Source organism: Leuresthes tenuis, unplaced genomic scaffold (genome assembly GCF_036924035.1).
Source record: "Leuresthes tenuis unplaced genomic scaffold, fLeuTen1.0.hap1 SCAF_11, whole genome shotgun sequence".
NCBI lineage: Eukaryota > Metazoa > Chordata > Actinopteri > Atheriniformes > Atherinopsidae > Leuresthes > Leuresthes tenuis.
Window position 1 is genome coordinate 6,856,174 of NW_027325365.1, and position 26,664 is coordinate 6,882,837.

The 26,664-nt window shown below is 40.0% G+C and overlaps 1 protein-coding gene across 7 annotated transcripts in view; it reads right to left on the minus strand.

The window, feature by feature from the left end:
• The window catches only part of rapgef2b (Rap guanine nucleotide exchange factor 2b), a 95,144-nt gene that overhangs the window by 53,452 nt on the left and 15,028 nt on the right, over nt 1-26,664 (minus strand). For all 7 annotated transcript variants that reach the window (XM_072395227.1, XM_072395225.1, XM_072395223.1 and 4 more), the window contains exons 2-4: nt 15,503-15,573; nt 12,996-13,052; nt 3,933-4,016 (exon numbers count right to left, since the gene is read on the minus strand). In XM_072395227.1, the coding sequence (XP_072251328.1) occupies nt 3,933-4,016; nt 12,996-13,052; nt 15,503-15,573 (212 nt within the window). The remainder of the gene's footprint in view (nt 1-3,932; nt 4,017-12,995; nt 13,053-15,502; nt 15,574-26,664) is intronic.

Genomic DNA, 26,664 nt, shown 5'->3' on the forward strand with positions numbered 1-26,664 from the left:
AAGAAGACCGTTTTTGCATGAACGTGTTATCTCAGTTAAGACACGAACACATTAAAAACAGATGCTAAGTGTGCATGTATCTCCCCCTCAAGCCTGATGCAATGCTAACTTGCTGTTGATGTCATCCTTCTCAAAACGCTGTGATTTTGTATTGAAATATTAATGAATATAGGAGCAAAGAGAACAATTTACAATAAAAGCTGAAATTTTACACTTGCATGCTTTTCAACTTTCATGTTTTTAGTTTCGTTGGAAGCTCAGGTTTTTAAGGACACTTCATGCAACAGCTTTTGATTAACTGCTCATTTTGAGAGTTTGGGTTATTTTTGCTTCTTTAACGTCTTTTTTTTTTCAGGCTAGTCTAAAGAATTTTCTTTCCCTCGTGCTCCCAGTAAAAAAAAAATTAAAAAAATTAAAAATCTCCACTTCCACCACAGTTTCCTGTTTCATTCTCAGGGATTGTTTATATCTTATTCATAATTCAATTTAGAGAACATTTTAACCCAAAAACATAGCAAAAGCTGTTGCTTTTCTGACTGTTGACAATATTAAAAAAATTGTAAAGCGCTAAAGTGAGATATCCAAAATCTCGTCAGACAAAAGCTGTGACTCTAATACGTCAAATGTTCAGACTTCTGTTCAGCAAATGTACGCAAATTTGTTCGTTATACGATACCTCATTTGCAGATTTAAAAAATACAATTTCCACACAAGCACACTTGCAGTACAAGAAAATAATGGTCTCAGTAAAAGTAACGCACTTGAAACATTTCATAGTGTTACCTGTTAGCAGTCCCTCGGCTAAAGTAAAGTTTGTGAAAAATGTGGGTGCAATGTATGTAAACAAGTGCATAAAGGTTTCTGTCTAAAAAACAGCAGAGAAAAATATCCTTTCTTCACTGCAAATTTACAACGATTGGTTTCAGGATGCCTGTCATTGATAAAGCCATGGTTACATACAGCATCAGGTGTTGTGGCTGTCAAGCTGAGCAATCATATCTGTCAGTGGCACCTCAACAATCCTTTCTGTCAGGAAAGATGGTGCTGTAATGATTTGGTCCAGTTTTTAGTCACTATGTATCCATCAAACATACTGTATTTAACAGTAAATGCATGTGGTTTAAATCTGCGGCCTTCCATTTGTGAAAATTATTTTTAGTGGGTTGTATTCAGTTTCTTGCATGGGTAAAATACAGCACACATAACTCCAGCTTCTTCACTTAATGACTGAGTCATTCATCTTCCCCTGGATCAGATCTCACTATAGCCAACGGGGAGGGGAGCTGAGACAGAATGATGGAGACATATCAGGTTTTCAACCTTGCAGCCAGTGTAGATATGAACAGCCTTTTCTGGGCACGGCCTGTCTGAAACCCAATTCCAAAACATCTTTAAGAGCTTCAGGAAGTCCCTCTGGACCCAGTTCAGTTCCTTGTGTCACAACCAATTTCCCCTCCGAGCCATTTTGCCCTCACTAGTTCTCCTCTCTATAGACTATGGATGTTATAGCTGGGCAATTCTTTTTTTTTCTTCTTTTTTTTCTTTTGGAGCACACTCATGGCAGCATGTAAAAGAAAAACTAATTATGAAGGAGGAAATTAAACAATAAAACAATTGGCTTTGATAAGCTGCTAACGAGGCAAAGTCCTCGAAATATATTAGATTCATTTTCACGAAACAATCACATGAGGTGAAGCACACCTGTTCATGCTGAATTCTCACAATTACGCATCCAACTGTGTCACCAGATAGCATCCGCTTCGACTGACAGCATATTAACTGATCATAAAAGCCGGAATAAAGCCACGCTATAGCCGTGCTACTCATTCCTGAAGGGAAAACGTACGCCGTCGTTCCGAGCTGAGCTGTTTCCTGACCCACATGTCCTTGAAACTGTACATTTGTGAATGTGTCATTTCTAGGACTTCTGCCTGACACAGGAGAAATTGGCTTTGCTTCCCCAAAAAAAGACGTGCATCAGAAGCTTACACTGTCCCATTTTCAAAAATCCCTGAGATTTTAGGATGATGTTTTCAAATGCATCAATTTTAGTTTTTTTTTTTTTTTAAAGCCACCCTAAATCTGAGAGGATTATGTCAAGTTTTATTATATTAATCATTTTTGTTAGTGCAGCGTCACATTATGGGAACACGGGTTATGAACTTTGCCCTCCAGACACTTCCAATAAAAGCTTTTCTGAGTGTATGCTACAATTCGGGATTTTAAAACAGATCAAACACTTGGAAGTTGTATTTTGTTGTGCTGCTGCTGATCGGCTGAATTATGCATCTGCAAAGAGTTTGTTGGGGTCAGAGAAAGATCATGAGCTGAGGAAACAAACACCCCCTTTCTTGGTTTGTGACAGCAAATTTAGTCATCACAAAACTACAAGTATCCAGTTTCAAGTATTTAAAAAACAACTCATCCTTAATGTGTAAGGATTAAAGTATGTTTTGATAGGTTGCATAAATGGGTTGCATAATGCTGCTGCAAACTTAACACATTTTTTCCACCAAATTTAGCCTCTCCTCTGCTGGATATAAATAATAATAATATGCATAATATAAGTCTTATTGCAATTAAACCATTAAAGAATTATACTATAAATTGTTAATGCACAACCTGGAGTCTCTTTTAATTTATGAGCCAGTGACAGTGATGTGTCGATATCATAGTGGTCCCTGCCCTTAACAGTAACATTGAGGTACTTTCCTGGAAAGTCTAAAACAGCTGATCATGCAGTTGATGCATCATATTCATAATTTAGAGAAGAATGAGGAAATGTGACTGCCCTGAACAAAGCATTTGGCACGGAACATACTCCGAACAACTGTGCCATTTATCAACCCCTTACATTCTCATGCAGCAAAGTGTATCCCCAGACAGGCTTCTTTGCAACATATGCTTAGTAAACACTTTCAGGGCCTTCTCCTCTGTGACTGTGGTCAGGCATTAACTTTAATCTGCCAATACCTTCAAAACCCCCTCAGGCAGCCCGTGCACATGTTCACCTTGGCAAAACTGACAAGGTTATATTTAAGAGGGGACAGGCATTTTTGGAGCATTTCCGATCGAAACCTGCATTTTAAATGCCTCCCACGTTCATACGAATCCAGAGAATGAGCGCTGATGACCCCCACTGTACGGCCAGAACAGTTCTACTCCACAAGCCAAAGTAATGGCCTCAAGCTCTGAGTGGTCGTAGGTGTGTTATGCAAGCCTGATGGATAAAAAGATCATTGTTCAAGACGCCCACAGAGATGGTTCATGTAACAGATCCACTTGTGAAATCGCAGCTCTTTAACATTTGGGTTTTGGCTTCAGAGGTGGTGATCGCTGCTGTGAGCCGATGGTCGAGAACTGAAGAATGAATCTCAAGTCCTCTGAAGGTGCCAAAGATTTCTCTTCATCACCCCTCCCACATTGATGTTGATACACTCAAAATGCAGATGTATGATGTTGCTGCCCATGATCGTCTAACTTCCCCTAATTATGAAGAACTATGAAGACATGTTTGTTTGAACAATTGTAATGTCACGCTTTCTGAAGGCTTAGCAATGTGTTTCTACAGGATTAGCTCTGCTCTTTTAAAGGACTACATACCATTTGTTAATTGGGAGTTCAGTACCCATGTATTTTTCTGTTTGCACAAGTTGCACATGCAAGACTTTTCTCCGAGGAGCAGTGCGTTTTGTTTGATCTGCCTAAGCTTTTACATTACAGATATGAAGCTGAGTTTATTTACTTGAGTGTAGCAACGCTTTGATATGTTGGGGCCTAAGTCTTGATAGTGTTTATGATATTATGCAGGATGATTTTTTTAATTTTCCTTCGATAGTGGGCTGAAAAGATCTGGATGGGGAGAAAGCTATTCACGAATTACTGTGAGATCAGGCCATCCAAACAGCACCTGAAATGGCTGGTGATCTTACCTGCTTCTGGGAAGAAACATGGACTCCTTGATGAAAACCGAGCCGGATAACAGGATGTACCAGCAGCTTCCAATGTCGTCAGGACTGGAAAGACACACAGACAAGCACAACATTAAATATAATAACTCTAGAATTTCCTTTTGGGATGAGTAAATTATTTTGTCATTTCATTTAATGATGGTAAAATTTTGATAGAAAGAGACCCAAATAACATCATTACACATTTGAATTGACTTGAGACTTGAGAAAAATCTGCTAAAAGTAAGTCTATTGAGAATACAATCAGAAATCTGATCATTTTCCAATTTTCACTCTCTCTGGACTTTTGGTAATGGCATTTTATCGTATGCTCTCAGAGTGTATTTTGTCATTTTGGGAGTCCACCTTAACGTGATTACTCGGGCCTATATGACGTTTTTCCATTACAAGATACAGAGCAGTTGGACTCGACACAGCTCCTCCCTGCTTTGCTTTCCTTTACGTACAGTACGGGCGCTTCCACCCACACCTACAGTGTATCATCTCAGTAAAGCTACAGCGACACAGACGAGACCCACAACTTGACTGTGTGCGTTTCTTACATTACAGTGATTTAGCTGAACCTTTTATCTAAACCGACTCACTCTTGATAAGTATAGAGTGGTTCTTACACTGAATGAGTCTGCATCAGGCTTTTAGTTCAGGTGGCTTTGAATATCTTTTGGCAGTGAGCATAACTGAGCTACGGAGATCAGCAGAGAAACAAACCAAAGTGTAAAAAATCTGTACTCGGAGATAAAAAACCCACGTACAATGGACAGCAAAACCAAACCAAACCATACAGAACCGTACTGTATCATGTAATTTAAGACTAAAGTCGGAAACATTAGCTCTGGGCTTTTAAAGGTCCCCCTCGCCACTTTTTTCTGATTGGCCAGCTCCTGGACACCTAACAAAGAGCAGCATCCAGTGCTTGTGAGTACCACCTCACCTGTTCTGTGTAAACATTCAATAGGTATGAGACTGGAGGATTTATTCAAGCATACAAATGAAAAACTTTTGGGAGACAAAAATTTGCCATCATAACCTGTTTATTGTATGACGTTATATTGGACTTATTCTTTATGCTGTTAATGTCAGATTGTCTCTATATATGTGTCTCTTAATAGTCAAAAGCATTGGAAATGCTGCGTGTAATGATCTGAGATTTGCTTTGACGTTTACAGTAACTGCGTGTACTGTGCAGTGACAGAATTTTAAAAGAGGAAGTAAAAGGGAGAGACATGAGAAAGATATGTGTGTTGGAGATGGAGAGATAGATCTATGAATGAACTGAAGACTCATCTCTTCTCCACCCACAGCCATAATCATGCCTAAACACACAGACAAGGAAATTACAGTAAACTCAGACTGACCCATGAATGATGCAGCTGGTTGTCGGGCCTCTACTAAGAGCTAAACAACGCCTTGCAAATAGTTTACTGAAATCTAGTGATCAGGGCTGTTGCACAAAACAAGTCAGGCTTGTAATGTTGAGAGTATATCACAGATTTCCCATGATTCACTTTTCTTTTCCTTCACATGTTGCTTATTCCTCAGCCTTCACTGCTACCACAAAGGTTGCAGAGTGATGGTTTCACGAATCTAAGCCCTCTCAACTTGGCACTATTAATACAGGATTATCAAAGAGGATGCATCTGTCGACCTACTCTGTATGTGAACATACTTTTAATGTTTGCTTTCATCAAAGTACAATCAGCCTGTAGACTAAATAGGGCAAACGCGACATGCAACTGCTGTGCAGATCAGTTCAATATAATGGAGCAAATGTCACAAAGTGATCTGTGGACGACTTTTTCATCTCTGCATAGATTCTATTAAACAGAAACTTATTTGATTATTCCCTTTGAATTATCAAATATTTCACCAGCGGGTATGTAATCTAAATTTTATCAGAGATTAAAATAAACAAATAAATCAGCTCGAGAAAATGGTGGAAAAATTGTGGTTATACAACCTGCTTAAATATGTTACCCAACAACTCTCTGATGGTAAAGAGGAACAACAAATCCAGAAAAGGAAGCGTTCGCATGATGCGTAATACTGATGCTATCTTTATGCGGTCAAGGAAACTGGACATGAGCACAAAAGTTTTGACAATGGTGGATAAACATAGGCCCGCTGGTAACATTCTTAACCACGAGCAGCATAACACCAGCAAAGGTTGTGGTTATTTTGCATGATATTCTCACTTACTGACCCAGTTTGGAGCCTTTATTTCATAATGACTTCAATTTTGACTCGACTGAAAAAAAGAAGCTTTACTTACTGAATGTATTATGGTAATTCATTGGGTTTCTAAATGCTGGTGATAATTCTCATCCATCCTTAATGTGATAATTAAATAATTCAGGACATTTTACTGAAAGATGGATTGTAAGGTACATTTGAAGCTGGTTAGCTTCGTTCAATTTTGTCTGTCTTTGAGCTAATTAAAGATAACCAGGAAAATAAGGAAATTCACATTTTTTATTAGTACAGAACAGGAAATAATGTTTCAACCTTCCACTTTTAAAGTGTACCAGAACACTTCATGTCAGTCTGCATCAGCTCAGATTTTAGTGTTGTACTCAAGTGAGCTCAAGTCGCAAAATCTCTAATTATCTCTGCCATAAATGCACAGCGTCAGCTTTACAAGAAAATCAAATGAGTGCTTCTCTGCATGACACCTCCTCCCGCCTGTTTACCGTTTGGTGCTCTGAAACGTCGCCTCATCACTGAAGATGAACGTCTGCTTATCAAGCTGAAATTAGGCCTTGCACTTAAAAGTGCTCTGATCTTAATAAGCCGGCAACTTAAGTAATTATCGCAGAGCGTTTTCTCCTGGTTTAAGTGAGACTTTTTAATTGAAACCAAGGGAGGAAAGAGAAGAAAAATCAATGACCAGTCACACATCAGCAAGGTGGGATCGCTTTTTGCTTACAGACAGGTAAAGGCTGGCTGCTCTTATTATCCACTTGCTCCCACACGGATGCATAAATTCACACCCAGCATCACAGTGCTGACTGTTTTTTCTTAATCACATGGAACAAAGTCTCACTCCATCTCCTCCTCCTCCTCTCCACACTTTTCCATGCAGAGTTAATGAGGCTGTGGACAGCGCACCCAACTGATGCAGAACAAAATCGCTTCTTCTTCGCACCTTCAAAAGCACCTCTTCTTTTTCCCTCTCCCCTCTGTCTCAGTCAGCCTCCTTCCCAACCGACTTCCAACCTTTTGTCGTTCATCTTTGCATTTGGAAATAGCTCAAATGAAGTTTTAAATTATTAAGTAATGGCATGTAGCCATTTGGGGAAGCACCTCAAATGCATCGGAGAAGGTACCAAAAACACTTGAAGACAGAAGACTCTTAAGCGCTGCAACAGCTTGACTGATCTGGGTCATGCGTACTAGAAGCAATAGTCAAACACTGAATATCACCCACTGAAACCCGCACAGGTAAGCCTTTCACAGCAGGGAATTGGGTTATAGGAGTAGCATGGGGGTGGACGTGGGGTGAAATGATGGGGAAGAGTGATGTAGAGCGAAAACTCCCCTTTTAAAATATGAAAATGATTGGCCACTAATCAGAAGTTCACAATTCTGCATTTCTTAAAGGGAACATGACTAACATGACTTCTAAGATTAACACTGGTGTTGACGATACATTTGTGATGAGATTGAAAATGAGACTGAAAATGTCTGTTTTTATGTGAGGAAAGGTTCGTGCCATTCTGCCGCCTCTAGCTTTCTCTGTGGGAGATCATCTCACATGTAAGAACAGTTGAATTCACTGCACAGGTTTTGGATTTAAGTTACTTAAAAGGGGATTTTGTCAGATGACAATGAAGAATTTATGAATGAAAGCAGCTTTCTTGAGAACTCAGCTGCACTAACATTCAATTACAGCTTAATATTTTTACAAAATGATGAAAAAGATGAAACTTTGAAGCATGCGCAGAGCACCTCGGCCCAGTTTGAGTCTGCATACATGTGGGAGTGTTTCGACTGCATTTTCTGTGCCTGTTAGTTTGTATTGTTTTTCATCCCAGTGCTGTGTGCACGTGCTTAGTGAGAAGAATAGAGGCATAGAGGAGTCCCTGCACTGAAATGGGTTTACAACAGGCCTTTAGTTCAGGAGGGTTTGAATATCTTTTGGGAGTGATAGTGAAAACAAATAAACAATTAAATCTTTGAATGCCTGAAATCTCAGCATTTCTTTTAAAGAGACTGAAACAATTAACTGATAATAATAAAAATGAGCAATTAATTTTGCTAATGAATTGCAGCTCCTGTATTGAGCCAAAGCTGTGAAGTGACTGAGACAAAGACGAGTCATACATACTTATTCACAACACGTTTGACACAACAGCAGTGCAATAACATTGTTTTATAGTCATTGCTACATTTAGAGCTATATTTTAAATTAAGGTAATTCCACTGGTGTGTTTTTTTGGCCTCATCAAATGCCCACGCTATCTTTTGTGCCAAAGAATGTGTTTAAAAGGTCATAGAAATGTATTTTTACCACTGTAGCATTATCATTTTTACACAATCTGGAGTCGGTTGGCTATTCCACAAACAATGAGGGAGTAAAGCCACTGTCAACAAAATCATCGAGTTACAATGAGCACACAAAATCGATTTCAAAACAGCATAGATGTGTCTGTACTGACAGGTCAACTTAGATGCCCTGAATAGACAAATCATTTCAAGCTGTTATTGTTGTGCAGCTTTCACCATGAAATCCTCAAGAGACTCAATGCCACAGAAGTGTTGGTGGTGTTATGAAATAAAGCACTCGATTTTCCAGCAAACATCTAAAAAAGGCCACCGTGAGTGGGTGGGAGACAACGGAGCATATTGCCCAATATTTAGGATTTACAAAATGAAGAACTTTGATTCTGCGTAACAACACAGATGACTTAGTTTGAGGATAGAATTAAAAACTTTCCTCTCAGACAAGAAGTTACATCCTTCTGCTATTATTATATGACATGCGTGTCCTTGTCAGGTCATCACAAATGGTCCAGAGTGTGGGACGTGATGCGTTTTTCAGCAAGTTTCCTTTACCCCCCCCCCCCCCCCCCCCCGTTTCTGAAGACAGGCAGCTTCATACTGTCACAGAGAACAGGAGCTGTATGAGGGGAACAACTTTCCGACAGCTGCTGCTGTTGAACCTCAGCCAGAGGTTAAAGTATCACAGTCTCCAACTGTTCCATAGATTGGAATTGCATTACAATGAATTGGATTATAATTGGCTTGAATCAGACTGCATTTCTGAAGTGCCTTGAGATCACATCTGTTGTGATTTGGTTCCATATTTTAAAAAGAAGGGACTGAATAGAAATTAATGAAATTTCTGTCACGTTATATTTGTGCCAATGGTAATTTTGATTCTTCAAAATGCAAACAAGGTAATATCATGGAGTAACATCAGAGGATAACTGGTTGCTACACCTGATTTATGAACTTATGATCACAATATCAACAGTTTAAGTTGGTTTTGGTGTTTATTCAACACTGTTGCCATGCCTGTCATCTGCTTATCTCTGATTTAAGCCAAGTTCAGACTACATGACTTTCCTAATGTCAGATCACTGCATTTTGCTCATGACAAATCGTGCTTGTCTTGTGGTCAGGAGCCGTTCAGGCTCCTTATGATTAGGAGACCAGCTCGGTTCTGTAGTGTGTTCACACTACACTCCCTGATCAGTCACACTCGAGGAAGATTTTTCATTAGTTTTAACCCCCGACTCGATCAGTCAGTTGTTTCATTACAGCTGTCACACAGACAAGTCTCTTCCTCTAACCATTAAGGTTCCACTGCGGTGCACGTGGCTCCTGGTGAATCATGTGGTTTTGTTCACCTCATGAAAACTGTCAGTTTTTCTCCATGCCTGCTTTCTGTTAAGACACTTCATGCTATTTGTCTGCAACCTCCAAACTGAGTCTAAGATTGGATAATTAGGTTTCCAATGCTGTAGTGTGAGCCTAGCTTAAATAGCTAGCTAATTTGTGCATGTATGTGCGGACCTGATAGAATGTGTGATGGTCAAATGGGGTAATATTATCAGATGCTGCTTCATACTTTCATAGCATCCCTCCCACCTAATCCTTACTTTATCTATCAGTTCAGAGAGAGATTAGTTAGTCTCTAGAACTTTCGCTCTGGCTGAAGGCAGTGCCTTCAAAAACTGCTTAGAAATTTTTAGAAAAAAAGAATAATAGGTTTATATTTTCAGCAGCTGGTGGATTAATGGACTCCAATTCATTATTTCAGCCGTGGTATGGTAAATGAGTACTTGTACTAGTAATTGAAACACCGAAGGGTCATCAAAGTTTATACAACTGATTAGGAAATGTGGATCTTCCAAAAGCTTCTTCTCCATTACCTGAACAGTAAAACACTGCTCCACTTAAAATAAACTGCTGGAATGTTTCGGTTGAACCACACTTATCAGAGCAGGTCACAGTTCAAGGATTGGACTGAATGAGTTAGCACCGGAGAGGTTAAAGGCCGACAAGAAGATGTTAACCCTCTTCAGCAGCCACCGTACAATGTGCCGGGTCAGCTCCCATCTCAGTAGGGTTTAGCCTTATAAACTCCAGGTGGTAAATCCTGAGGGGCTCAGCTTTTCACGGGATGGATGTTTTCATCAGATTTTCTGTGAGATGGTGCTTGTGTGTGTGTGTGTGGGCATGTATGTAGCGTTTACACTCAAGCAACCTCCCCAGGCAGGAAATATAAGTACTTTTTATAACTACTGCCCTTATCTTGCCATCGTTACCCCAGAATTGCTAACAGCCATAGACTGTCAGGCTGAGATTAGGAGTGAGTGGTCAATAAATGGGTCACTACTTAAGAATCTGATCTACGCTGTCAGTGCTTTCAAAAAAAAAATTTGAAGTAGAAATATGTAAACAAGATTAAGTGCCTTCCTCCAAATTTCCTTATGTTTTCACACGTTTTCTTGATTTCAAATTACAGAACCATTTGCAGTTTTCTGGCATACAGCTCAGGGTACAAGCAACACGACTTAATAGGAATGCTGTCACAATAAAATTCCCCCATTGACTTTTAAAGCACCCATTCCGCTGCTTATTATCACAATTGTTATAAACAGATGAGGACATAAAAACGGGCCGTTAAAAGTTTTTTTTTTTTTTACAGAGGAACAGACTGATTAAGTTCCTGCAGTCGATGAAACTCAATCTGATCCTCTGCTGTTTAATACCCAGCTCTTATCAGGGAAAGCCCTGACAGACTTTTATAGGTTAATACATACAGGCATTCAATTTCTTATAAACACCAGCTTTGCAAACCGGGGTTGGGGGTTGGGGGGCATTAACATACTGACTTGGGCAAATGAAATGAGGCAATAAAAAAAATAACCTGCTGTGTTTCTGCACGCCTGGAATCACACTCGGCCATCTAAAATCAGAAAGGGCTCTTTATGTGAATAGGGTTAGTCTAAATCAGTGCTTCTGGAAGGATATCTGACCACTCTGATACACCAGAGGACAGCCGCTCTCTTGACTTCTTTGTCCTCTTTCTGGAAGAAAACAGTATTGATATCTGTTGATATCTGGTAACGAGTCGTCCAGGCAGCCAGGTGAAGTGGGCTTTGTGTTCCTTCCAAACTGCTCGTGGGCTGGTTGGATAGCTTAAGAAAACCAACACCTCTTTAACGACAGATAAAGGGGTCTGTGCAACTTCCTCAAACAGGAGATCTGACATTCATGCTGTTGATTGGTCAACTGTAGCACTGTGAAGGTTTCCCAGGAAAACCAGCCAAAACATATGCACAGATACACCTCCATAAATCACATCACATTTCTCTCCTCTCTGTCACAGCGAGCTTTTCCCTCCATCTTCCGATGTGGACATTCTTTACTACTACACTTTGTCCAGAAATGAAGACTGAGAAAAAAATGATAGGTTTTAAAGACTCAAACAGTCTGGTGAGTGATAGGGAATAGCATCCAGAAACACTCCCTATATTCAACTAAAACGGCATGTTGAGAAGGTATGGGTTTATAGTATATATCTAAATTGTGTGTGTGTGTGTGTGCGTGTGTGTGTGTGTGTGTGTGTGTGTGCAAAGTAACCGCTCTGCTGAAACTAGAGCCTATTATGCGGCCAACATTTATTCTGCATTCCTATTGTTTAACCAGCTCCTATACCACCAAGTGGGCTTTTAATGAGGTGTTGACTCTTTCACATCATCCCCCAAAACAAGTCCTCTCTCTCTCACACACACACACACACACACACACACACTCATATACAAAAGGGATCAGAAGGCACAAAAAAGGGACAATGCACCCCCTCAAGACACTGACAGAGTTAATTAACCGTCTTAATTCTCACCATGGGTATTAGAAAGATGTCGACATGTCACAGTAGTCAAACACTGTGTGTGTTTTTCTGCTCACCATGGTACTGGCAGCCTTTGGAAATGGATCCAAACGCAGTCAGAAGCCCTCTGGAAGCTGTCAATACAACTCTCTAATCAAATTAACCCTCCACAAAATATGACTCAAAAGAGGAAATGCATCACTTTGTCTGCACTGAGGAAAATACTTATTGGGGATATTATTTCCTGAGGTTTTCTCTGTCAGTCCAGTTGACGGACACTTATTCAATCAGCTGAAATGTAGACTGAACATTCCCTGTCGGCATTTCTTTTTTTTTTTTTTTACTTCAGCTGTGCAGCAGAAGTCATTGCAACACGGCGCACGCTCACACACTTTGACCAGGGAACCATCCAACTATTTCTCTGCTTGAACAATTGTTTTTATTTGTCATTAGCCGGGTCTGCTGTGTGCAGCCAGCCTTTTCAGGTCATCGGTAACAATGAGTTACTGCCTGAGCCAGATGGTGTTTTGATCTCACAGAACTGAAATGTTATAACAATGGCTGCCCCGTTTCTTGCTGTGTTCATGCTCTGGTTCAGATGTAAGCCTCTGACTCAATATCATCAATAACTATTTATTCAGAGAAATTCACACCCATGCAGATCCAGACATTGTAGTACTTACTAGTAAAGCACTTCATTGGCTTCGTGTCTCTCGTAACGCACCGTCTCACACATTATCCTGCAGGGACAGAGAACGGGGGGGGGGTGTTAAGGCAGAAAACGACTGGCAGAAATAACTACCTTACTTTAGTTAATAAGCACAAATAAAATAAAGAAATTGATCAAAATAAAGCTGTGGTAATGAGGGGACTGGCTTGAAATACTGACTGCTGTTAAAGGAAATACTTATGATATGAAAGTAATTATCCATTTCATTTTTGAGACTTACTTTCAACCACAATCACAGTCTTTTATTGGATCACCTTGAATTTTGATACGGCACACATTCACTGTGGCATCATTTTAATAGACATTCATTTTTGTCCACAGTTGCATTACTTTTGTATGTTGAGACAAGGCCAGTGGTCCAATAACAGTGGCACGACCCAACTGTGCATGTAAACATACTGAGTGGCTGTATCAGCATCAGATTATAGTTTGATCAAGCTACCATTTGAGATAAAAAGCACAAGAATGAAAAGAACAACAACAACAATGATGATAATGATGATAAGAAGAATATATATTCAATGTAAAATAAATTGAGTTGTATTTTCGAATATATCTGTTACAAAGTGTATCTTGAACAAGTATAGAAAACTTAGAAAACAGTAAAATACAGACCTCACTACTCCCATCAGCAAGTTTGTTTCTATTTAGTTAACTTACACTATATCTGAAAATTAAATGCATATTAAGAATAATTTGTTAACATAATAATTCTTCAACAGAATACTTGATTTGAATTTATTCGTAGAAAGGTAAACAGCAGGTCTCTTATACAGCAAACAAACTGGTTTTCTTCATAACATGTCAATAAGCCATCCATTTAAGGCTTTCCCCAGACCTCTGAAGAGGACAAGTGTGTCTCAATTTCAGAGGCAGGCAGCTATGGCAAACAATAACTGATGAAAAACACTCAAGGCGTCAAAATCAGCTGCAGTCAGACATCTGGCTGGAGCCTCTTAGCACAAAGATCAAACACCAAAAAATGTCCCAGCGAAAAGAAACCACAGAGGAAAAACAAGACATTCCTCCCAGATGAAAATGTTGAGAAAAAGAGACTTTACATAATCCCATAGTTAGAGGGATGTCTGGCTGGCCTGAGCTTTGTTTTAAATTCTTTTAATGGAGTAAAACTGAAGTTGGCAGGAGCAGTGGGCTGGTCTGTGGGACCACGGGGACATTCCTCAGGATCCAAACAGGGAGGAGAGAGTGGAGTTGCTGTTGGGTGGGAGGCCTCTGAGGGGTCACACAGTGGAATGTTCTAGCTCATGGGTCATGCACTGCTTCGTGGTTCCCTCGCCAATATAATCCTCCCAAATGCACACAAGCCACGCTGGGAACAGACTTCTAACATGAGCTGTTTGGAGAGTCGCTGTGAGGCAGAAAAGACTGGAAGGCTAACGTGGTGACAGAAGAGCTAAAAGGGAAATCGTGTTTGAAGGGCGACACTCTGACGATAAGAAGAAAAGCTACTGCTTTTGTGGGTTTGAGCAAAATTAAAAGAGAAAAATGTCCGAGGACTGAGGATGTGGACTAAAGTGACATAAATACCGTCCACAACAAAGTCCCGTTAACTTTTCTAACAGATAGAGACTGTGAAAGGTCTTAGACATTTTGTAAAAATGTCCTGAAATAAGAGGATTAACCCGTAACCCTCCAAACCAGCAGATGATTAGCCAAACATCAAGGTCGCAAACAAGGGGAATAGCTGCCAGCTGGTGAGGAAACATTTTGGAGAATCAACAAATCTTGCTTTTGTTCCTTTTCCTTTTTCTGGGGTAAATAATCCCAACTAACGAGTAGTCGAGGGGGCTTATGGATTAGAAAACCTGATTAAATTTACCAGCATTGAGCTAGCAGCTTGGTTCATTTTCCACCCCAGACTGTGGTGTTGAGTCACAGTTGAGTCAAGCCTCGGTTGGCTTGATTTAGCCATTTAATTGGACGACTGTCCTTTCTGGTGGCATTTGGTACCAATAACTTTCTCTGTTGTGGATCAGTTCATATGCATCTATAGCTCAGTTCTCAACACATAAGTTGCCTTTAAGTTACTTGACTGTTGAATTTGTCAGATGACGATTTTATTCCAGCAGAGCGACAGTCTGGAAATACTTTAAACAACCACAAGTTGACACATAGTCTAAATGGGCTGATTTTCAGTCACAGGTTCTGATGCCTTTAGCCATCTGACAAAAGCAACAGAAAATGTGTGAATGAAAGCAGCTTTTTTTGGGAACTCAGCTGTATTAATATAGAAAAAAGGTGGATGTTTTGGCGTATGTGCAGAGCACCAAACCCCATTTGAGCCTAGTTGAGTGTATATACGTGAGAGTGCTTCAGTTCTCAACCGTATTACCTGGGTGTGTTAGTCTGGTCTGAAGAAGCTAAGTTTCATATGATTTCATTTGGATTGACGATGTTTAAATGCATTTTAAAAGGCACAAGGACTGTGCAAACACTCACCTCAGCTGGTGCTCTCGCAGGTTGGATAAGGCCTCCATCCCATGGAGGTAAGAGTAGACAATCTCTAGGTCCTGAGGAAAAGCAAAAAGTGTTGTCAGACAGACATTTAGGACTGATTGGAAGCCTTCAAACACATTTGAGGTCTTAATTAAAACTGAAAATTAAATATGTATTAATCAATGAGGTGATGGGAGAGAAATTGCAAACATAAATGCTAATTATTCATCAGCATTACTGTTTTTTAGTGGAAAGGAGTAAGAGAATAGATAATAAGCTGTAATAAACCCATCAAAATAATCAGAGCTGAAACAGAATGCTTTTTCTTAACAATTGTTTGTGTGATTCATTGTTTGGTTCATGAAACATCAGACAGTTATGAGCTTTTTTCTTTCCCAAAGCCAAAAGCGGCACCTTCAAATGATCTTTTAGGTTTTAAAAACTTTCTAAATTGCCTAAGACAAACTCTTATTGCACAAAATAAAAAAGACTTTGAAAATAAGACCAACAGTCAACAAAACACCTTAAAACATGATGGAATCATGATTGTGCATTATGCTTATGCTACAGTGGACAAACAGGCTACTCACACGAGAGTAAACATTTCATGGTCGCAGCGACAGTGATTTGTGTGGTTTAACATTGGAATAGATGGCAATAAAGCAGTTTGCAGAGAAAAATAAAGGAGCTCCACAGAATAACTATAAACTCCCTTTCAATTACTTCATTAAGTGACCCAGTGAGTAACTCTCAGATTTTTTGGCCCGAGTCCCAGTCAGAGGTGAAACAAAGTGGCCCTCTCTGAGAGCTGGCAGTCAGCACAGCTACTCCACTGTCTGTTCGGACACACTGGGGCACAGAATGTGCGTTTGTGCTGCAGTACTGGTGAAGCTACTGGGAAGTCTTTGTTGGCGCCAACTGGAGGTAGATGTGGCGACAGCAGAACGCAGCGACAACAGAGAGCTTGTGTTAATACCAAAAAACTCACATATGAAGCCACAGAGAACGGGCAGTCTGTCTCCGAGTTATGTTTCCAAGAGCGACAATCATCAGAAAAATGAATGATATTTTGACCACAAAGGCCGAACGACAGTTTGTGCTGATTTGGTGTCACACAATGTCGTCCTTTGAGGTGTCAGAAGACCCTCAGAGTTGCATTCCTTTATATGACTGATTTGAGGAAAAGACAATACTCAACAAAATAAGAAAGTAATTCTTATTTCTTCTCAGGAATGCTAAACAAAATATGTAAACTGGAGCGATCTGACTTCAAACTGTGGCTTCAGGGAAGGTCAAATCTGACACAAGTAATTCTAATTCATGATATATGCATCTTTTGACAAGGGAATAACAAAAAGGAGTAAGGAACAAATGCAAAGCTTTCTACCCGATTCTCTGGGATTCAAATTCAAAGTTTAGCAAAAAATGACCACTTGTATAAAACAACCATGTTAGTCTCTTAATGTTGCAAGTTATGCATTAATATATTACATCATATTAACTTAGACAACTGTTCTGGTGCCTTGAAATCAGCCTCAACTTTTTTTTTGTCTGACCTGAATAAAAATGGACACAAACAGATATGTGCATTACCCTGAGGGCTGCCCAGCCCTGTAACATCACACAGTGATGTCTTCATCAGCCAAATCCTTCTGTTCAAACTGTGTGGTCAGAGACAGAAATGTCTCTCAGATATCTACTGCCACCTACTGGATGACACTAAAACTACAGTTTCAATTAACATCATCATGATTACCAAAGAAAAATGTCAACCATTTGTGCTGAAATCCAGCTTTTTGGTAGGTGGACATTTATCACAGTATACTGCCCATGACTATGGCATCTTTAGAGTTAAGTCTTCAGATTAAGAAATTTATATTGGTGACGATACCATTGCAAAGTCAGTGGCATACAGTAAATCGTGCTCCTTTTAAGTCGTCTGGCCAGTATTGTGTCCGATGCCAACAGCGTGAACAAAAAAAAACCAAAAATTAAGACAAACTGAAAATTCAAAGCTTCACACAAAAAAAGCTGAATTTTACAAGTCGTTACTGGTTCTCTGACCATTGAGAAGAAAGCTAACTTGAACCCACAGAGACCACAGGAAAAGAACGCCAGAGTCTCTGTTTCAGATCTGTAATGGCGTTGGCATGCTTCTCCTTTTTCAAATCTGATGTGATTTAAGCCCAATTTGTCCAATAGTTCCCATTTTTCAAGACACATAATGAAGTTCTTTATTTTTTTTTAAATGATATTAAAAAGGGGTTGCATAGTGGTGTGGTGGTTAGCACTGTCACTTTACAACATGAAGGTTCCTGGTTCTAATTTCTGCCGGGGCCTTTCTCTGTGGAGCTCGCATGTTTCCCCAGTACATGTGTGGCTTCTCTCCGGGTACTTCTGCTTTCTCACAAGACTCAGAAACATGCGTGTCAGGTTAATTGGTGATTCTAAATTGGCCTTAGGGGTGAGTGTGAGCGTACATGGTTGTTTGTCTCTGTGTTGGCCGTGTACCCTGCCTCTCACCCAGTGCAGCTAAGATAGGCTAAAGCCCTTCCACGACCCTGAATTGGACAAAGCGGGTACAGAAAATGGATGGATGGATGGATATAAACAATCATAAGAACACAGGCAATGATTTATAATGGAAGCAAAATGTCAAAGCTCTCATGTGGGTTTTTTTTCCAAGTGTCTAGTTTCTTCAGGGGCTGAGAAATAAAACTTAATGAACAATGACGATTCCATCTAGTTTTTCAGAGATGCCAGGTTTTAGGAGGCTGGTTTCATGCTTCGGATGAACTGACTAAACTCTTTAAAGGCTAGTTTTATAACAAAATATTTTCTGACATTATGTCTTTGTATTTATGATAGATTTTAAAAAGAAAAAATGTTAACCACTGACAATAAGGGAGCTTGGTGGTCGAGTGGTTGAAAGCACGAACCACGTAACTGCATCAGCAGCACTTCTTTTTCTTCTAGCTGCGTCACCACAAAGGCAATCAGCCAATGACTTTATTGCATCTTTTTTTCTTTTCTTTCTATAACTCTTGACAATACTTCCTATCGACAAAAGGAAAAAAAACATTATTCTCATTGAGAACAAGATCATTTGATGAGGGAAAAATAATGCTTCAGGATAATAAAACCAAGCAAAGTAGAAACCAAAAAAATTCTAATTTATATGCAATTTATTTCAACTGTGGTTACTGTAAAAAGGACAGAATTAGTTACCCTTCTCATGCATAAAGTACAAAACAATCCAAACAGAAAGGCACCACTAGGTGGCAGTGTTGCAAGTTTCTTATTTCCCTCTCCACAGTGACATCACCGAGAATAAAATACCATTACTGAGAAGCAGCCTCACAGGGGGAAATATGCAGAACCATCAATTGTGGCTTCACTCTCAAATATTTTAGATTGACTCCTATGGAAAGAACGTAAAGGACCCCATCTTTTCCACTCTCTGAGCCTTACATTTTCCGGTCTGATATTCTGTTGCTGGTCTCCTCTTTAACCGAGCCAAACACAATCACCACAAATTGCAGAAGAAACGGGAAGCATGAGAGTTTTAGAACAAGGACAGGGGCACCAAGTCCCCCAAAAACTTCCATCGTTCATCTTTAGAAGGGGTTTCAGTACTTTTAAATGTGATTAATTAGCTTAATTTGACAGCTCATCAAAAACGAAAGCAAGTTTTCTTTCAGCGTCTCAATAATAGGATCTAAAGCAGAGCGTGTTTGATCTGCGCTTTCACTTAAGTGATGTCTGCTTGATGCTCCTTCATATCTCAGGCTGGGGGCAGGATCAATAGTATCTCAGAGTACAGAGACAGGAAAGAAAGACTGGTGGGTAGCAAAAAATCAGGGCATGCTAAATTAAGTTCCCTACTTGAGCTGAATAAAGACAAAGCTTGCTCATTTTCTACAAAACTGTCGGAGGCTCAAAGTCCCGGGTTACACCATCTAATCCTCTCCCCTTCCTGTGCCAAACTAATCCTTCCAGGAACACAGGTGGGCCCCCACAGGACAAAAAAACAAACCAAACCAAGACGCTGCTCTTGATAAAACCTTCAGGAAAACTTTAAAGCTATTGGCACGAAACTGGTCATGGCATTCCTGACATAACACAATCGAACCTCCGTAAACAGTCATTTCCTTGATGCAACGCAACATGTCATCGCTTTACACCTTCATTAGTAATACAAATGGAAGCAGTGCAATGCAGCCAGACGAGTACAGACATTTCCTCTCCAGGATACAAATTAAACAATAGCAGGCCCTGTCTTCCCTGTTTGGGGCTTGCAAACACACATATTGACCAAACTATCCTCCATTCCCCACCCCTTGTGTTAGGCCCCAGAGGGAGAGGGTGCAGCGTTGGGCCTGCTGCCAGCCTGCTGAGTGGCAAAGCGCTCAATGGACAAAGGGATGTCAAGGAATTTGTGAGGTTTTCCTTGCTTTGTGTTCAATAAGAAAAAAAAGAAAAAAAGCAGCCGATGTCATATGAAAAGCTACATTACTAAAACCTTGTTTTTCACATGATGGGTGAAGGAAGTCAATTTCTTTCAGAGTTTAAAATATTGAAAACTGTCCATCCATCATTTTCTTTCTATATGTCGCGCTGGGGCCTATCCCAGCTGTCACAGGGCGAGAGGCGGCCTGAACAGGTCGCAGGACAACCATCCACGCTCACACTCACTCCTAGGGTCAATTTCAGGGTCACCAGTTAACCTAACATGCACGTTTCTGGGTGGTGGGAGGAAGCTGCAGTACCCGGAGAGAACCCACGCATACCCGGGAACATGAAAACTCCACACAGAAAGGCCCCAGCTGGGATTTGAACCTGGAACCGTCTTGCTGGGAGGTGATTTAAAACTGTGCTTTATACAATTGACTTAAAATCAACATGATCCTTCTGCATGAAATTTATTTGGATTGACGATCCATCTGTGCATTTTTCTTGATTGTTTACACGATAAAATTAAATGTTAAAGACTGATAAAGGGGCAGCTGGCGAGAAACAATGGATGCTCTCAGAAAAACACACACAAAGTCTCCACCTGTTTGTTTAATTATCAAGAACATTAGAAAGTCAGATTTGAAAAAGCTGGACTCAGTTAGTGATAGAGTGACTGCAACCTATTTTGTTAAATATGTTGTCAATTAACGGACTGTTAATGAAAACAGCTGTAAATGAAAATGAAATCATTCATTTTCTGACTCCTCAGCATCACACTGCCTGGTAGCTTTGCTTATAAATAAATGTATATTATTATTTTACTTTGTTTATTTTACTCCATTATTGGCTTATTGTTTTGTCTGTGAAGTGTAGGTATCTGTCTCACTTTTCTTAATAGCTTATGTTTTCCAAACTATAAAGTGAAAACCCCTAAAAATGATGCAGATCCTCCCATTTAAACAGCGAGCAAATGATAAGTTGATTATCAAAACTGCTGGAAATAGCAGATCAATTGACTCATCTTTTCAGCAGATTCTCAGATAAAAATATTCCAATTCTACATCTAATTCTGCAGCAGTCAATACTGTAATTTCAGTATTTGTATTCAGGAGTTCAACAGCTCTGGGTCATCTTTAACTGCAGTTTGAAAACGCCTCCGCTTTTCTTATCTTTTGACACCCCAGCGTCTGTTCGCCAGATAGGAGGCTTTCTCCCAGCCGGGCCCTTTCACTGTGGCACAAATGGCCAATCAATTTATTCATTTGGCTCTGGCTGAGAGCAGATAGCAGACCTCTGCATTCATCTATCACCTGCTGCAAACAGACATCAAAGAAAAGGGCTGAAACATTTTTTTTTTTTTTTTTTAAACAAAGGGAGAGATAAAAGAGACCCAGGTAGCGAGGTCAAGGACATTTCTGATGGCCTGATGGATGTTCAGATATCAGCTTTAAAATCAACTGAAAGCTATCCATTTTACCATTAAACAGCTAACATCATTTACTAGATATTTAACACAATGCCTACTGCCTGAAACTATTTATTCAAATTGTTAAAATATTGATTTTCGATGTTTAAATCTGTTAGAGGAGCAGATCTGTTAATGAGTGTAATAGAGGCATTAAACCACAGATACAATTTTATGTTAAATTTATGATTGAACGGCCAATTCATCGCAGAGCCATAAAAGCAGACATATATAAGCTTGTTTAGCAGTGTGCTGAGCTCACAGAGCCCCCGAGCAGAGTAAATCAATGACCGGTCTCCTTCGCTGACAGCATTACATCTTCAGCTGACTGTATTTGTTGCCCACAAGCCAGCCTCTTATCTACCTTTTATAAAGGTTGCATGTTGGTTTATGCCTGGCTGAGCAGCAAAATATGTTGCTGGAAAATCTAATATCAGCCGAGGGTGTTTTTATCAGTTATATGAGGGTTTCTGACTGTCTTTACATCACAGCTGGCTGAAAAGATTTCTCAGCAACATTTTCCCCTGCCCTTCCAGGCAAGGCAAGTTTATTTGGATACCACAATTCAACGACAAGGTGATTCAAAGTGCTTTACAGAGACATTAAAACAGTAGAAATAAAAAGCATGATTTAAAATTTAAACAAAAGAAAGAAATAAGAACCATAAAGATGAGATTGAATAAAAATGTAATAAAATGAAATATATGAAAGATAAAATCAGTAGTTAAAATATGATTCCGTTTTGAAACTCAAGCTTATTTGGAGCTTTATTCAAATGCAGCTGAAAACAGACGTCTTCAACCTGGACTTAAATACACTGAGAGTTTCAGCTGATCCGAGGCTTTCTGAAGCTCCAGTCTGCTTACATGCCCATGACGGGTTTTGGGGAATGCTGAGGTACAGTAGGTCTGTCTGACCGTAACAGTAGCTACTTTCAAGCACTTCTTTCTGGCTTTGAGCCCGTTTCATTTTGTTTTCTGTGACGTTTCAATCAGAAATAAGCCCAGAAGATTTTATCTACCTATTTATTTATCTCACTATTCCAACAATACAAATCAAGTTTATTTTCCCCTCCTTCTTTCTCACATACTATTTTGAGAAAACCCTTTTTCTCATCTAAGGTAAATATGGAAGAAGTCATGTTATGAAAGTGACCAACCACAAGTTCGTTGAACTTTAAGCGATAGCTTTAACTGTCTTGTTTTGACCATCAGAAAGGGTGAAAGTGTGAGACTCACAGCAAGAAAAGGTTCACATTTTTCTTACTGTGAAGTGGCAACACGCACACATTATACACTGTATCTGAACAAAGTATATACTTTGGATGATAAAGAATTATTAGTTGACACGTAAAAACAAACTATATTAAATTTCCAATTCGTATGGCTTAATTAAGACTAGTCTGAATCTAAATGATATATATATATATATATATATATATATATATATATATATATACATATATATATATATATATTCATATTCAGTGTACTTATCCCATCAAGAAATGCTTTCTTCATATAAGAGCCTGGCTGCTAACTCTGCTGCCGTTCTTTTCAAACCAGCGTAGAGTCAGAGTGAGAGGGAGACACCAGTGTGGCAGCCTACTGTGAGGCATATGTACCTTCATTATCGCTGCCAAGCAGCTCGTAAAAAGCATGTCTCAATGAGTTTTCACGAGGAGTAACATCTTCCTGACAAACTGTGAAATTTGGCAAATTGCAGTCCTTCTTTCAGTCCAAGAAGGCAGGCGGAGGAACAGCTCAGAGTTTAATTCTAACAAACTACAGGAGCTAGACACCACTTCTTCATCATGAGCTAGTTTTGATCCCCATGAACGGAGCAAAACTTTCCCTGGTGTGCATCTCAATGGGAAAATGACAAAGTGCACAAAACTTCAGAAAAGTCCTGACTTCTTGTGGAAAATGATGCAATGTAAGATAATTTCAAGACTCTGGTAGCGACTACAGAAGTTTCTAACGTTCGGGAGACAGCACTCGGGAGACGAGCTGCAACTTTCCTCTAGTTGGCTCATTACAACATCTTTGTCTGAGATGCTTACAACCTTGATCCTTGGGAGTGAAAGAAGGGATGGTCGCAGCACTCCGTGAAGGTAGGATTTGTTGTTGCTCCGTTTCAGAAAATAGCTGCAAAAAGCACAAATTAATCCCCCACGACCTGGGAGTGATGTCGACCTAGTTTTATCACAATTGCTCATTTGTCTCCACGGGGTGAGCTTACCCTCACCCTCTGAACTTTATTGTGGCCACTTCAAGGTTGCAATTAAAGAACAAGGATGCTATATGACAAAAGAGCTCATTAGTGCCGCATACAGTGGCTCTCATGAAAGAGCCGCCATGATTATGTTTAAAGTATATAAAAAGAAGAGAACACTGGATTCTTCTCCAAGGGGGGGGGGGGGGGGGGGGGGGGGTAAATGCAAATATATTTTTAAAAAAAAGGTTCCCTCCATAAATTGGGAATATTGACTGATTCAGGCACTTCAACATTTTTGTGCAGCCAAATACTTTGTCATGATTCACGGCATTCCTTTGAAGTTTTGACCCTTACCAGTTTAGCCTTTCTGTGCCAATGACCCCCCCCCCTCCTTCAGGGAGGCATTGGTATTCCAGGATCCTGTTACCGTGACAGAGCAGGGGCCGTCTTGTGTGTCAGGTCGGGGTGAGGCCTGCATTCCTCAGATGACACTGGCTTGATGTCTCAGTGTCCACACCACTAACTGACACACAAACGTCAAGAAAGCCAAAAAAAGCCTCCAGAACTTAACCCTCCACCTGCTCACTAACCCATGGAAGGAGCTACGTGTCATACTGAGTGAAGATCCATCTGGATCAACTAACAGGCCCGTGTGGGACTACTACTGTAATAACCGACTGATCTGGCAATAATTTCCTCAATTCAACTGTTTGGTCAGCTGACAAATGTTTTGTTTGTTCTTACAAATATTTAATAGAAAAAACAAGTACCAAACCAATTGCTAATTTAGCATCTTTTGATCCCACATTGATTATTTTAGCTCAAAATTGCACAGAGAGTTAATATGGTCAATGAGGATTATTCTATTGTCATGTTGAAGCCTTTAAATTAAATTACGCACCGTGGTGTTGAAGACAGTTAAAAGTCTGTCATCTGTTAATTGATACGCAGTTAATGTTGCAGATGTAACCTTTTCAATTTAAACCAGAATGACAGCATAAAAATGATCCAATTATTTCATTAGTAAGCAGGAAGAAAATATACTTACAGGCTGTTAATTATTTTTTTGTAACCAAGTATAAAACATGTTCAGTTTCTCAGGATTTACTTCCTTTTATGCTTTGGCATAAGTACAGCCCATAAGCATTAGCTCCATCTTCTACAGTAATTAAACTCCTTAATATAATTTTCTTTGAAACAAGTAGGCTAAAAAAATCCTTCTGAGACTTTTCAAGCCTCCACACTGGACTTAATGCGGATTTACATTAAATGAAATGTCAGACTTATCAATGTCTGGCTGGCATATGTCTGCATCATAGACTGAAAAACAATTTTAAATGAATGTCAGAGAATAATGAGGTGGACTGAGGAGACAAACAGCCTGGAGCTGTGTAACAAGGTAACCAGACTACTGGGAGTCAGACGAGTGTTGAAGGTTGGAAGGTCATGTTGCATACGCTGCAGTATCTGCTAATGGCAATATATTGCATTATATTGTCTGCTCAGCAGAATTACTGCAGCATGTCTGTGTCAGTGTGCCAAGAGGGACTGAGGAGGACCGCCTCCCCCAAAGCTGACAAAACAGCAGCGATGGCAGTTTATCCCAAAATGTGCACAACATTCATCATACACCTCGGGGAGGCGGTATGATGCTCCAGCGAGTACTACTGTGTGCAGCCTCTGTTTGTGTTTTAAGTGTGTGCATTCCCTCGCCTTTGTTTGTACATTCCATGTGTTAACAGGGTGGCCGGCAGCTGTCCTTGAATCTCTATTGACAGAGAGTGTGGGATCTGCTGGGTATTTTTATCCATTAGCCTGTGTGAGAGAGCAGGTGGAAGCTTTGCGGGCTGCAACAAGGTCGCGCGGTGGCGGCCGACGTTACGACGCAATCTGTGGCTGTTCTGGCTGTTGAGAGCGCCTGAGAGCAAAAACATTAAGTTTAATCTTCAAGAGATCGTAAAAAAACACTCGATAAGGTCTCGATAGCAAAACACTTCATATTTTGCCACTATGGCAAAATTACAACTTTGTGCCACCTGAATGAACGTGGCACAAATAGCTCAAAGCTAATTAGTAGTCTTATTAAGCACTGGGTGTTAACAGGTTAAGCTAGCAAAGCACATGGCCCTCACCTTCTCACTCTCTGCCTTAGATGCTGAGAATAGTCCTATACTTCGTCTGCCACCTGCTCAGAGAAGTTTAAAAAAGAAACTCTTCTTTATGTACGAGGTGTGTGATACACCATACTACCGCTCCAGTGCGTTTGCTTGACAGAATGCATATTACCTAAATAATGGTGGTTGGCTGAGAGGTCAATGGAGCAGTCATCACAGGCAAAATTCAAAAGCATTTGGAAGCTGCTGTTTATTTCCCACCGTGATCAGGCAGCTGGTGGACATGGTGGCTGGTTAGATCAGGAATCAGGGAAGCATGTGAATGAGCTTAGCAGCACCTACTTGAGCTGCCCGCCATTATAAAACCCTCAAGAACTATAATGCTCTCAGCATTTTGAAGCCTGCAAATTAGGTGGATGCTGGGGAGCAGAAGCAATAAATGAGTGTTTTGTTGCAAGGATTACAAGATTTTCCTTGAAAATAAGAAGAGGGTCCATTTCATTGAAAGCCAGTGTCACTATGTTGGCAGAAAGCATGTCTAAACAGAGACAGAAGGGTTACTGACCTCTCCAACCCTTTGATCAGTGCGGCCACCAGCCAACACAGATGTTGCTTTGGCAGTGAATGAATGCATTTTCAGCTCAGCACATCCAAAAATCTCAATTGTGCAGCAAAACTTCCAGCAAGATTAGTATTATTTCAACACACATTCTTAGTATCATTTTAGTATGTCAAAGTATATTCTATTAAGTTCACATTGCTTTGAAAATAGCTCATAACTGCACTCTAATGTGAATCTGATGGCCTAAACAGCAAATGGCTTGTGGTCAGCAGCTAGGAAAGAGCTGCACTGTTCACAGTACAAGAACATTTTATTATTTTATATGAACATATCTGTATGATACTTCAAAAGG